General features: G+C 32.2%; 1 protein-coding gene across 1 annotated transcript; it reads left to right on the top strand.

The window, feature by feature from the left end:
• Positions 1-3,473: 3,473 nt before the first annotated feature.
• On the top strand, positions 3,474-12,460 carry Osi23 (DUF1676 domain-containing protein Osi23). The gene is made up of 6 exons (XM_085186954.1): positions 3,474-3,696; positions 3,976-4,205; positions 5,438-5,631; positions 8,916-9,040; positions 11,084-11,259; positions 11,997-12,460. Exons 2-6 carry the CDS (start codon positions 4,026-4,028, stop codon positions 12,378-12,380), a joined length of 1,059 nt encoding a protein of 352 aa, XP_085043080.1. The 5' UTR covers positions 3,474-3,696; positions 3,976-4,025; the 3' UTR covers positions 12,381-12,460.
• The last annotated feature ends 3,136 nt before the right edge of the window (positions 12,461-15,596 follow it).

The raw sequence follows: 15,596 nt of genomic DNA, 5'->3' as shown, positions 1-15,596 counted from the left end.
GTTCCTCATGAACCTCATGATGGAACATGCGACATTTCAATAGACATTTCAATATATTATGTATTTCAAATTTGCTATGGGTGCCCTTAAGCCTGAGTTTGGCTTGCAAGTCTCAGACGCTGTTTTGATCTTCGTCCCGACATCCGTTCTTCTCTGGTCTGATTGACCTTGACTGTGAGTCATCTGTTACTGACAAAGACTAATTAAAAAAAGATTTCACGTATATCACGTTTTCATAGCTTAAACCTAATCTCCTTACCAAGAAGACAAAGGCTTCTAGTTTTTTTTTCAGCTTTACACTGCATTTCTCAAATAGCAGGGAACCTACCCTCTGCCTAAAGGGAACCTAATGTTAAGACACTACACCTAATTCTGGAGGCATTCATTGCGTGCTAAATGGTGAAACTGAACACTTCGCTTCGCTACTAAAGCGAAGCAATGAAAATATTAAATATTTAATTTCCATAATCTTAGCACCGATCGTCTGTCTGTATTGCCGCGTACAACATTAAAAATGTAAACTTTATATTCTTATAGTGCTCGGCTTTTAAAAGGAGTGGGCAGAGCACACCCATTAGTTAATTGATGTTCTTTGATAATATTTTCTTTATGTAATAATTCTTCCATACAATAGTGATGTTTAACTTGGCTACTATCATAGATAGTATCAGTCTTATATTTAAACATCTTATAACGACGTTAAAATATCCATGTACTTGTGTAGAGAAAGGGATCAAAGCTCTGCTAATTTATAGAAGTAAATGACAGTTAAAAAATGAGTGACACGACACACACAACATATCCTGACTAAGTTAAAAATAGCAAACAAGTTTCCCCTTAGCGTCACGCTGTATCTCGCACACAGCAGGATAGGCAGGGGAAAACTAGTGTTAAGATACTCCATTTTACGCTTTCTGCGGAATTTTGGGAGCACCTGCGCGTTAATTGGCAGAACTCAACGGCGCGGTTTTCCTCGACACTCGAGTGAAGACATGGAAATATGAATTTTATATAAATATTTTATTGCCTGGAGTAGGGATCGAACCTACAACCACTCGCGTTTACAGTCAGACCTTGCGCTGAAAAAGTATTGATAAAATAATAATAAAATCTTTTAAGAAATTAGTTTATAAATCATTGCAGTAGAATCAGTCACAAAACATATATTTTTCTAACATTTTCTCAATTGTTTAAATATTATAATATAAATCTAATTATCCCACTTTTATCTATCAGTTTCAAACATTTAAACTATAAATGTATTTTAATTTAACAACAGAAATAAGACACGTCCGTATAATATGTAATTTAACTTTCATCAAAGACTTTTATATTGAAAGGATCTAAAGTGTCCAATGACATAGCAATTTTAAAGGTCGCTGTATAATTTTGGAAGTTATCTAATATTTTTTGAATAAGTCAAAAGAATATTTTTTTTATTGAAAATATTGGATTGGTTCTTTTTATTGTGTGAAAATATTGTCAGAAACAAGGAAACGTAGGTAATTACTTTGTAATAATTAATAGGTGTGGATTATGGATTCCATTTACACTCAGTGGAATGAATGATTGATCATTTCATAACTCTGGTAACACAACATTCCTTTTTATTTCCTCTAAAGCTGATGAAAGTGATAAGTAAAGTCGTGACATGTTGCTTCTAGAGTCAGATATTGTAACTCCTACTCACATTTAATTTTTTTTATTCAAGGCCATAATCTTTTTCTAATGCCTGGAAAAGTGCATATGTCCTCCCATTACCTAAACATTCTAAATCTCTTCTTCCTGGCATTAATCCCGGCTATTACCAGGGTCTGCCTTCCTACTTAACCTACTCCACTTTGCACGATCTTTTGCGTCCTCGGTGGTTAGACCATTGGCTCTCATGTCCTGCATCACGACATCCAACCAGCGCTTCCTTGGGCGTCCGGGAGGTCGCGCCCCAGGAACTGGTATAGCAAGGCACTTGCGTCCGACATAGTTCTTAGGCCGGCGCGTAACGTGGCCAAACCATCTCAAGCGACGCTCTTGGAGCTTATCCGCTACGTCACGGACCCCAAGACTACCTCGAATGAATGTGTTGCGTATGCGGTCAGACCGCGTTACGCCGCACATCCACCTCAGCATCTTCATTTCCGTGACGTGAAGCTCCTGAGTGTGCCGAGATAGTGCTGGCCAACATTCGCTGCCGTATAAAAGAACCGGTCGGACGATGCTCTTGTATATCAGCCCCTTGAGCTTGGGCGGTATTCTGCGGTCGCAGACCACACCAGTAACCTCCCGCCATTTGGCCCAGGCAGCGCTTATCCGGCCATGGACTAAACATTCTAAATCTATTCCCTTATAACCTGAAATGCCATGCCATCTAATGTTGAGAAACTTTATGTGGCTGAAAGAAGTGATCGCTATTTCGTATAAGAAATCATAATAAAAATGATTCATTAGAGTCCAGTGCAGCTTTGCTATGCCTATCCGGCTAGACCTATGGACCATTATTGTAAAATGTCAGAACCTGACAAAGAAATGAGACATGATCGGACATTGAACCGAAAACCCTCGCACGAGAGCTATCCCACTTCGCCACTACAGCCTTAATAAAACCGTATACGTATATCCAGAAGAGAGACAGAGAGATATATATTTTTTGATAAACGATATTCATTTTACTTAACATAAATATACAATAACATGTAATATTTTCTCGTTGGCCGACTTCGTCCCCACAATTTGCCACCTGCCGTGCGGATATTAAAGCGACTTGTTTTTGATGTGATGAATTTGTGTAAGTATAACGTAAGAAATGTCAGTGACACGAGTAGTTTGGATAATATTTGGTAAAAATAATAATTACTATTATATATAATAATTAATATTATTAATTATAATAATTAATTATACTTAATTATTTTTATCAAATTTGATCATTATAAAAAACCTTCATGGCACAGCCTATTACTGTAAACGTTGCAGTTCGATTGCCAGTCGAGGGAGTGAATTGTTTTCATTTCCTTGTTCTGGTAAAAGCAAAATGTATGGTGTTGAGTTCCGCTACTCAACACACAATTTCTCTGAATCTAGGAAAGTAGGGAAAGAAGTGTGTATATATCTACTAGGTTGCTTCTGTCTACCATAATTATACTCATATTTCTTTCTGACGACTGAACCTGCCAACTAATTCAAATTCAATTCCTTATTGTAATTAAAACAAAATTAATAGTTAAAGATCAAAGATTAATTCTGTATTTTCTGTCAAAACTAAGATATTGCATTCTTAATGCCGTAATTTGTCGAAAACATTATAAAAATGATTCACCTTAATTCAAATTTGAACCTCTTCCCACCTGCGAAACAAAAATTAGAACAAATATAAATATAACATTCCTAAAGCTAATATTATATGAACTGGTGGGTAATACCCCATTCTTACAATGCGCTGACCGTCACAGTCGCGCATATATAACCATATAGGCAATTATTAACACTATTTGGTAGCCATGTAGAAAATTACTCGCTTTCTTTTGCTTTACCTATAAAATAGATATCCTAGGATTTAGTTCTTATTTGTAGTGTAAACTTTATCAATGTTAGTGCAACAGGTTAAGTAAAGCTAAGTAAATTATTAGAGAAAAGTGAAAAAGATTCGTATTTCGTTTAAACAGGATTACGAATATAAACATACATTTTATTCGCAGTTGGGTAAGTAGAAACTGGATTCCTTAATACATGTATATCCATGCCTAATACTCACTTATATATAAGTAATTTAGGCATGTAATTTATCTGAAGAACTTCTAGGGGATCCAGGGTTTCTACAGTGGGCACAAGAATGTTTTAGAGTGGGCACGACCTACTAATGGATAGTCGATTTCAGACTAACGATATATCTTATCTTTTTAATTCACCAGCTAAAACTATAACATTAGGCAAATTCTATGTAATCTTGTGAAAAATAATAAAAAATCTATAACTTTACAGTTTTCACAAAACTCAACACACGTGCAGGAGATGGCAGTTATATTCTCGAAATGAATTACGTGACTTTGAAAACGTTTAAAATGAAATTCACACTTCTTATTATGGCCCTGGTGGTAGCTGCTTGCTGCGCGGAAACCGATACGGATACATATTGGAGTAAGTTTATTGCGGATTTGTGGCTCGAAGGCACAGATGTTCTGAGGATCATCTGGAGAGACTGCTCTAAGAAGGTAAATCAAATTTATATTATCACCTTCAAAAACGCCATGTTGTAAGCCCGACTGGGAGGATCGATCCTCTCGGAGGAACTCAACGCCGTTTTTTGCCTCGTTATCAGAACGAAAAAATGAAAATAATAAATATTTCAATTCTTCGAGTGGCAATCGAACCCACAACCTGTGTCAATTTTATTATATGCAATTTTTTTTTTCTCTTGCCTACATAGTACTACATATATAACAAAACCAAATGTGTACACTATAGAAGTGAAATGAAAACTATTTGTATAACAATTATTCTGTTTTAATATTTCATCTCTATATTTATTCAAGCCTTATAGTATTCGCAATAAAAATATAAAACCACAGTCAATTAATGCGAAGAGGGTGAATAAATCATATATTCAATAATTTCAATGAAACGTTTTTTGTGTCTAAATAAACTTTGTCGTTGATATTACAATATATTTTTTAAATTGAAATACTACAGATTTTTCAAGTTTGATTTTTTAGATTGACTTCTAAAACAGAACAGTGAAAGGAAAAAGAAACTGAAAATAAATAATTATATATCAAAATAATTGAAATTACCCATTTTAGTTTTTTTAACTACCTTAAAAAATAAAGTTTGTCGTCTTTTATATATTTAAAAGGAAAGTTTAATAATTTAAATCTGAAATACATATATAAAGAATTCTTTCCACTGTTGATATACGAAGGAAAACAATTTACCTCCGAGTTGCTTGTGTCTGACACAGTAATTTAATATTGTAGCCGTGTTCAAATAAAATGTAAATGGGCCTTTTTCTCTTTTTGCTTCTTTTTTACTTTGGAACCCAAAATATCTGATGACGTAAAACAAAAATAAATGTGAATAAAAATATTATTAAAAATAAATTAATTAACTGACTCTAACTAAGCACGAGGGTTGTAGGTTCCATTTCCATTCGAGGAATAAATTGTTTTCATTTCCAAGTTACCAAAAAAGTCTAACAAAAGTAACTATTTCATATTTTTATTTCTTACATAAAACTTTAAATTAATTTTAGCTAAATATAATACATATTTTAATATTTGATTACATATTTTTTATATCTTTTTGGCTTATTTATACCTACATGTAGTTTGTCATTAAATTAATATGATTTACTAAACCATTTTTATCTGAAGTTGACATACAATAAAAATAAATTAAAAAAATCTTATTATAACTTAATTTTTATGTTATTATTTTTTTATTTTAGCTAATTGCTGCTAAAGTCGTCATCGACCAAAAGGAATATTTTCCAAAATTTGCCAATTGCATAAAACGTAAAACGTTGAGAGCCCTAGACCGCAGCCTTAGCCCAGACGTAGTGCCTATCGCCGACGGAGTGAATCTCGTCAGATTTGAACTGGTTGACCAATCTGGGAATATTATACACGAAAATTATACCAGGTTAGTTTTGTTTTTTATCTTTTTTATAGCAAAGTATTTATTTCATTTTCCCGCTTTACACAGAACGTGGCGCTGAGTTCCGAGCGGACCCAAGCGAAAGCCAACGTCGAAACCCAATGTATTTCGTCTTATCGAAGCAAAAGACTGAAAATATTTTTAAATTTAACCATACCCCTGAATGGGATTCAAACCTAAATTCACTGTGCTTAATTAAAATCAGTCTCCATTATTGTACCATGATGACCTAAAATTGATATAAACGTACAATAATTATTTAACTATTGTACCTATCTGTCACAGTATATTTATTTTCATATAGTCATTTTAAACCGCGGTTAAATGGTTATGCTAAATTTGAACGATTTCAACCGCTATTAGATTATCTGTAATTATTCAAACCAACACTCAATTACATTGTTGGTAGAAGTTTCAGAAAGTTTTCGATAGCTATGTACATAGATAAGACATGACCTTAGTGGATATATATATGGCGCAGGGGTACAAGTGTGCGCAACCCAGCCATATTTTGAGTTCGATTTCCACTGGAGGATTTTATTCTGCGCTTTCTAAATAGAAAGCGCAGAATAAAATCCTCCATTAATAATACTACTAATAATTAATACTACCATTTATTAATGTCTTATTATTGTCTCATTTTTTTTATTTAAGGCGTAAACAAAAAAGAACTTAATGGAAAAAACTTCTCCTACCCGCTCGCGGGTTCGCCCGCTTGAACCGTACAACTATTAATTTACGAATCTGATTTTTTTCTTGTTTCCATAATATCATTATAAGGACAATATCTATACATAGATATCTAAAATTTTATTTAATTTAATGAAACAGTTATTTTATAGTAGATAATTTTGTCAAACAAAACACTTTATTACTAATTTATTTATGAACCGATTTATATTAAATAAACACTAAATTTCCAGAGAAGCCAAAATAAATTAGTGAAAATTGTATTTAAAACAGCTCAGCCGTTTCTGACATTACCGCCAACTATAGAGACATTACCTATGTAAGACCTATTGAGAATCTTATACCCTACTTTCTAAACATAGCATCGAACCTACAACCAACGTATGTACTCTCGAACACCCTAACTATGTTATAAGGGCGTCTATTTTTTTTATATTTATAAACATAGTGAAGTTCAATCAATAATAGTTTACAAGAGTTCAGGTGAATGCACGCGAAATAATTTGTCAACGTCAAACAAGTGGGTCTCGAATACAATTGCGTAAGCGCTCTGATTTCGTTGATGTGACGAAACGTTTAGTAGGTAGAATAAATATGCTACTTTGCTATACGTGTTTATTATAACATTTATTATTAGAATTATGAACTTACTTAAGTAAGTAAATATTTTTTATAATTTGAATGTATAATTAAAATAATATTTTATATTGAAATAAAATGAACTCAAAATGGCGTCATTTTAAGTTCCGCTATGCAGCTCATAATATCTGTCACATTCTACTCAAGTTATTTTTTTTCGCTTCGGACTCTTCTGTTGCGTGTCGAGTGGCGGATTTCAACGCCGCGATTTGTCTCGTTATCAGAGCGAAGAAATGCAAATATTAAACGTTTCGTTTCCTGGAGTCGAACGCACAACCTGTCGCGCTGACAATCGCACGCTCGTGCCTCTGCACCACGACTGGCCTCAAATATAAATGATAGTATTTATATTAACAAAATACGAGTATATGCGAAAAAATATCTTTTTAAAAGATATCCAGATAACTTTATCCAGTTTTCTACAGCTTTAGATTAATGATTTCCGGAAATTATCACCAAAATAAATTGAATACATTTTGTACAAAATTGTTGATGTTATTTAGGAAATCTAAGCAAACTTTAGATTTTATTTTGGAAAATTATATAAACTTTAGATTTTATTTTGGAATATATGAAAAAGTAGATAAAATCGCGGGCTCTGTTAGTATGGACAAAATGCTTTTAACACCAGGCGACGACGCTTGTTCGGATAATCTAATAGCTACTTTGATGTTGAAGTAGTGGAATATATAGAATATGATGTTACTCAAAAAGAAAATTACTATGTAATATGTCAGTAGAGCTTTGCCTGTAAATTCCATAAAATATTATAAAAATATTATAACGACAATGATTCCACCGTGGTTTCATCTGACAGTGTCTTCGTACACTACGTTTTCTTTTCCTACTCAGGTATATGTATGTGCCATTAAACGTGAAGGTATAACAAAAAAATATATTATATATATATATATTGCACTTAAAAAATTACATATAAGTAAAACAAAATTGAAAAATTAATATTATTCAAATTATACAAAACTATTAAATAAGAAATTTAGCTAAATTTATATGATAGTAAATATATAAAGTAAAGTATTTTAAGTAAGGATCAAACTGACAACCTCTGGCTCAGTACTCAACTGTAACCACTGACATATTAAGACAGTAAAATATAAGAAAGTTCCAACACTCTCTTCTATATTTCTCTCTTTAATAATATTCAATAGTCATTCAATTCGTTTTAGCTATGACCAATAAAACATAAGTGTATCGGAATCGCGTAAATTGAAATATGAGTGTAATACTCGCTGAACGATCCGATCCATATTGGAGAGTGGGTAATATGTTACATATATGATATATGACAAGTGTTATCATGATATCGATAATTTCAATTTTAATGTCGTCATAATATATTTGATAACTTCACATTTACTTATTGATAACTAAGCTTTTTATTAATCTACTTTTATACTAATTTTATGGGGGGTAAATCTACCTTTGTGGGGGCAATGTGACGATTCTCACTCGAATGACCTAATTTTTTTTACTTTGGTAAAATTTTGTGTAGCGTTGAGTTCCGCCAATGGAAATGTCTCAAAATCGAATGGAAATTGGAGAACTTAATGTCTTGATTTAAGGTTATCTCTACTAGTATTGTAACATGGGAGAAGACAATGATTTCTTAAGTAACATAGATAAGGTGGAAGTGAGACTTGTTTACTTACCCGGAGATTTATGAACGTGAACTTTTGTTTTAATTATATGATTTCTACTCTATAACCATCGAAGTCGCGTGTTGAATGACAGTGTTAAACGCCGCACTAAGCTTTAACAGAGTGGGAAAACGAAAATTTTATTTTGATTACACGTCTAGGTTGTGATTCAAAATCTTTCCTTTATTCTAGATTTTCTTGTTTATTTTAATTTACACCCTACTGCACCACTATAGCAAATACCTTAACAATTAAATTACTTATTTTAAGTTATTTTTACAGTACATGGTCAGAACAGGAATTAGAAGAAGGAGAATGGAAAAACCTTGCATTACAAAGAATGGCAAAAATGCTTCGGACACATGTTATCAAAATCGACTTCGATGACGTTAAAGCTGTTGATAAAGGTAAATTTACGTAGAAATATTTATATAGCAAACTTGCAGGAAGTGGTGTTTCTAATAAATGTTTAGATAGCGTTATCATCATACCGTTTATTTAACGCCTTTGGATTTTAAATGGGAAGTACCTACTCGATAGTTCGAGTGGGTTCGATTCCCACTACGGGAAATATTATTTATTAATATTTCCATTTCTTCGCACTGGTGATTAGACAAAGTTAGGTTAGGTTAATAGTATTCGGCGGTATGTGGAGAACGGAGTATCTTAACACTAGTTTCCTAGGCTCCCGCTGCCTCTTCTGCTATGTGCGGCATACAGCTTGAAGTTAAAAAAATGTTTTTTAAATATTTTGAATTACAATTGTTTGTATTAATGAAATCATTGTTGCTTCACTTGATGTCATAATCAAAGACAGTAAGTAGTTCATTTACAAATACAATTTGGTTTGCTTCGTAAAGTATTTTAAAGACTAATTAGTATTTACGCAATATGACTTGCGCTTTTTAAATTCAATTCATTTCAAGAAAGTAGATAAAAGTCGACTGATTAAGTAAATTTGCAACTATTGAAAGTATCTACGGACAGCAAGAGATAGTAAACGTCTAGTATCCAAGCATAAGTTCAAGATACTTGTTCAAGTTATTTAATAACGTGAAATTGTTTTTATTGAAATATTACAAAGAAATCGCTAAGCCTTTACAATATTTAAGAAATAAAATTCTTAATGGAAAACATGTGTTTTTAAATACAAAGCCAAAAAAAAAATGTATTTATGCCATTTTCCAAAAAAAGAACATAAATATTAATAAATTAATACAATCGACAATTTCTTTATGCTTTTCACCCTGCAGCATGCAATCTCGAACATAGAAGGGTACTTTTCCCACTTTCCGGTGCCTTTCATTTTCTATTTCTACCAGAATGAGGATTTTCTATTAATATTTTCATTAATTATTTATACCTCCGACTGGGGATCGAACCACTAACCTCCATTCCAATTACTGTACTGGTACTAACATACGCCTACACAAAAATAAAACAATATAATACGTAAAATAATAATAATTACACCTTATTATTTCGTTCGTATAAGTTGTATCTACATATGTACTCTACTCGTATATAATGAGCTCACACGCTTTGGCTTGCCTATTAGAACATAATTTACTTTGTAAGAAATTATTATACGAATATCTCAAGTTCCTCGGATTAATTTTCCACTGAATAAACAACGTTTTTGATAATAATTGTTGTACTTCGAGTTCTATCTTAATCATTTGTTGTCGAGAGACAAAATTTTGTTAAAACTTTCCAGTTATCTTCATTGCGCATAATCTCTTATTAAAATAAATCACCTTCACGCTGTATACCGCACATAGCAGGAACAGAAGGAACCTAGTGTTAAAACACTCAACATCGAAAAGAAAAGATTAATAAATAATAATTCATTCTCCCGAGTGGGAATCGAACCCACAATCGATGCGTTATAGTATGTGTGTGTATAGCCTCATAATATTAAATGTAAATAATTTTTTCTCGATATTGTGCTACTTTTGTATAAGTATTATTGGATAATTGTAACAAAATATAAAAGAGTCAATATTTACTGTCTAAGCCGTTTTAATTCGAAGAATTGTTTTTAGCACACGATGTCTCAACACATTTAAAATGAAAGTAAAATGATTTGCCAATATTCTAATTAAGTAGTACAGAAATATTTTGTCATCATTATTAAATTATTTACACTTTATAAAGACATAAAAATATTACTATTATTATTATTAATAGAAGGATAGGTAAAGAGAATCTGAGAATCTAGTGTTAAGACACTCAGTACCCATTTAGATATTTTTGTTCCTCACTTTCCACCAAATCCTGGAGATATTGCGTATATCGAGCGAGAAAATGGAAATATTAAATATTCCATTTCCTCGATTGGAAATCAGACATCCCTGCGTCACGACCGGTCTCAGGACTCTTTTTAATTATAATATCATGTCTGAAAAACTAGAAAAACTGTTATACAAATTTTGCACCTTGAATTTTAGTTGAATACAGAGGTCGACGTCGCTACCACATGATGACAATGATGATGTTTGGAATAGTGTCTATCGGTATGGTGCTCATTCCTATGGGCTTCCAATTCTTAGCTGTTCTAGGGGGAAAAGCCTTGCTCTTAGCCAAAATGGCACTTATACTTGCTTCAATTCAGGGACTTAAAAAGGTAAATATGATTTGTTGGTCAATGTATTGTATATATTAAAAATTTAGACATGATATTTATCCAAAGAAGCATATTAAGACCCCTATGATACTGGAGGAAGGTCACGTTAAAGCATGAGGACCCCTCGGAAGGTATGTATGAAGAGGTTGATGACAGTGGACGAGGCGAAAGAGGTATGTAGAGACCGTAGCGTTTGGCGCTCCGTTCTCTCTGACTATCCCGCTAGGGATAAAGCGTGAAGCTGTGTTATGTTGTGTTGATTTATTATTGTTATGATACACGAACAAATATTATAATAATTATACTTATCTACGCAAATTACGGATCTACCATAAATATTTGTTAAGAATACAAATTATTGGGCTTCCCTTCACAGCGACATTCGAACGTAATTAAATGGCCGGAGTGGGTTAATTGAGTTTACACGTAATTTTAACTGTCACTAGACTAACCTAATATGGTAAATTTAACAAAATTAAAATATATTTTACTACATACTAACACTTTAATACAAATATTCTATTTTAGGTTGACACATATGATGGGTATCATGAAAGAGGGAAGGTATGATGTTCAGTCAATTAAAACAATGCTTTTTATAAAAATCACGTTATATTTATTCTAACTTCAAGTCTAACTTTAATTCTAAAACCGAATTATTAATATCACAAACCCCCTGTGCAGCACATTTACTAATCAAATCGGAAGATAACCAGTTAACAGATGTTTTGTTCCAGATTGCTGCAAGTCCGTTAAGCTACGGCTTTTATCACTCTTTCCCACCTTACGAACATTTTGATAAGAGAAGTCGTGATGATTGGCATAATCAAGTAGATCCAACACAAGCTCATGCCCTAAATAGAATTGGAGATTTTAGTAAATATAAGATAATTTTACCAAATAACGGAAATAAAGGAAGAAGTGATGACACTATAGGAGAAAATAAGCGAATGTCAAAAGAGTCGATGCTCTACCCTAATGTATACCCTTCAAACACGCCGTTTAACCAGCAGTTAGTAGATCTTACGTCAAGACCAGGAGAAGTTCAAGCGGATTATTCATTAGATTTACCGTACAATGGGTTTCATTTTCAAAGTTCCACTCCTGTCGTTTCAGCTTGATGTATTTGTAAAGCTATTTAGTGCTCTCTACGATATTGTAACTGGAATATTTTCGTATTTAGCACATGTTTTGTATCCGAATAGAGATATTATTTATAATATTTATTAATTATTTAATAAACTATTTTAAATAAACATGTTTTTTTATTAGACGAGTTAATTGTTGACAATAAAAATATCGTTAGATAATAAACGCCAATAAGATGAAGCTGGATTTTACTGTTATTATATTCGTTTATTGTAAATCATTTAAAATTATTTATATTACAACAAATATTTCTTACATATATGTATTACAAAAGATATTCTTTTTACTTTGATCAGACAAAACCTAACGTCAGTTTCTATCCTAAAATAGGCATAAGATAGAAAATAATAATAATAATGAAACGAAGTGATATTTTCCTAGACTATTTACTTCCTGTTACGATAATTACTTTAAAAAAATATATAGATTATTACCATAATATACAATATACTATTTCCATGACTGATATGAAATTAAATAACATATACATATATTTGTCGACTCATATCTGTATATAAATATAATGTATTTAATGACCACAATAACAACTAATGGACGTTATATTTCGAACGCAATTAACGATGTGGTTTCACTTTTATATGTTTTCATTTTACTACCTTAAGCACTTGAGTGTTTTATATATAGGATAGAAGATTTAGAATTTAGTCTAGTAGGTGTTTAAAAGGCATTGTGACGATAACAGAAATCAATTAATTATATATGTTAAAAAAATCACACTTCACGCTGTATCCCGCACGCAGTAGAGTAGGCAGAGGGAACCTAGTGTTATGACACTTCGTTCTCCACTTCCCGCTGAAATCTAAAAGGCATAGCGTGTTGAGTGGGCATCGAACCCACAACCAATCTCGTTTACACTATCGTGCTACTACGCCACGACTGGCCTCTTAAGCTAAAAAAAATATGAAAATAATTACAGAATTACAGTCATAAAAAACAGTTATTAAATATTACAAAACAGTAGTTTTGATAGTGATGATAGTGTATATAAGATATGAATACTGTGTCCTACAAATTATGTAGGCCAGTGGAAGAATTGCCAAGGTATTTACGCTTACGTGTGAATTAATAAAGTATACAAATGATTAAACTATACTAGAAACAAAAATTATATATACCAATATATATTACTTTAATATTTATTAAAATGTATATTTCCATTTCTTCGCTCTGGTGTCGAGGCAAAACGCGGCGTTCAGTTCTGCCACTTAACACCAAATGCCTCCAGAATCCGGCAGAAAATGGGGATCGGAGTGTCTTAACACTTTTCCTTCTGCCCATCCTGCTGTGTGCGGGATACAACGTGAAGCTGATTTATTTTTTGTATATTTCTTTTTATTATCATGCTGTATGTCGCATGTGCAGAATAGGAATAGAGAGGACAACCAGACAACCTCCTTTTCGAAATCGGTTAAAAATGTAATAATAATTTACTACTTTAACAATTTTCTTAAGGTTCGTTCTAAATTTATTTAAACTACAGTATCTATTTTGATGCAAAATGTAAAACTTAATTAAAATTTATCGTACGCCACCAACGATCGCTCATTTCAATATTTCTTTATTGTGACCGTTCTTAGAATATTTTCATGAAAATTAACCATCTCCTTTAATTTATGTAGATGTGTAGGTGTAGTATTATATCATTAACTTTTAAATTGTACTAAGTAAAAGCTAAAATAAACAGAATATAGTATTTTAAGATGATATTTATTAAATGTAATCGATTTGCTCAAGTGGGAATCGAACTCACACTCTTTTACACGCTTGTACCCCTGCGCCACGACTGGCCTCAGCATGTTATACACTTACTAAATCATGATTTAAGAATTTGGGATTTTATTTGATTTTCAACGCGAAAATTGTCGTATTTAATAGAACAATAATTTTCTATCCCGTGGGAGTTTAAAAAAAACCTATATTTTGCTTAAGCAGCAGAATTGTTATAAAAACGGGTCAACTGTTCTGTATATTAGCCCGGACAGACAAAAAGACAAACAAAAATTTTCAATTTCATTTATACATATAGATAATTTTTAAAATAAACCCTACTACTAGAGTTCATAGTTTTCACTCTACGATATCGTACAACACCTATAAAGCACAGCCTACTTTAGTATGCACCCGTCGTAATTAATTCACAACTTTAACCGGCTCTGAGACCTACTTTATTTTCTACAGCGGTTAAAGCAAAAGGGTTCATTACAAACTCATACAAAATAAAAATAGCAAAAACAAGTGTTTCATGCATTTAAAGTTCGATTTCTCATATATGATACTTTAGACGTCTTTGCTACTATATTTGTATGTTGTCAAAAGTTCCTACCAATTATTATAAATGAATATAATATGTTAACCCCAAAAACATAATTGTTGATATATTTTAGTGCCAAACTTGAAGTTGAAGAACTTCTCAGTATGACATTGCCAACGTCCATATTCAAAACTATCGTAATAAAATATCCATTAGCTCTTCGACTGCGAATCAAACTCACTATCTCTAAAAATATAGACAATAAAAGATCTCTAGACTTCAAGCAATTATCGTTATATAGAAAAAAAAGATAAATTCACTATTTTTTCCATACTTGAAAAAAGATAAAAGATTTTTCTATCTAATTATAGGACAAGATCAAACAGCAACACTAATCGGCTTTCCGTTTCCATTCAGCGTACACAGTTGATCCAAAACTAATGAAATACGTTACAATTATACGATTTGATCCTACACAATGCGGATTATGCTACTTAAGCTTTAAGCCCTTTGTTGAATCTGGTAAGTTGGGACACTACGAAATTCCATTGAAACTCCTTTGGACAGATTTAAGATTCTTTTCTTTTTAGGTTCACGTTTTTCAGGTGCACGTTTGTACCCCTGCACCTGTACTGGCCTCATACTCATTTATTTTCATTGAAACATGGATCGACGCCACAGGTAAAATCTAGTTGTATTCCGGGTATTGACCTCGACTGTAACACAAGAAGCTTATTTTTCGTTCAATGAATTTCCATTGTAGTCCAGTTGCGGAATGTGGAGAACTTGTCTGTAATCATTTTCACAACATAAATTGTATCGCTATATTTAGTAATCTACTAAAGTATATAAATAGTAAGATGATAACACATTTTTAATCTGTTTTTATAGGTTTTAAAAAAGGGAGATATAGAAA

Source organism: Heliconius melpomene, chromosome 6 (assembly GCF_056956725.1).
Source record: "Heliconius melpomene rosina isolate 202511_hmr_F chromosome 6, ASM5695672v1, whole genome shotgun sequence".
Taxonomy (NCBI): Eukaryota; Metazoa; Arthropoda; class Insecta; order Lepidoptera; family Nymphalidae; genus Heliconius; species Heliconius melpomene.
The sequence above is the reverse complement of the archived record's forward strand: the minus strand, read 5'-3'. Positions and strand labels throughout refer to the sequence as shown.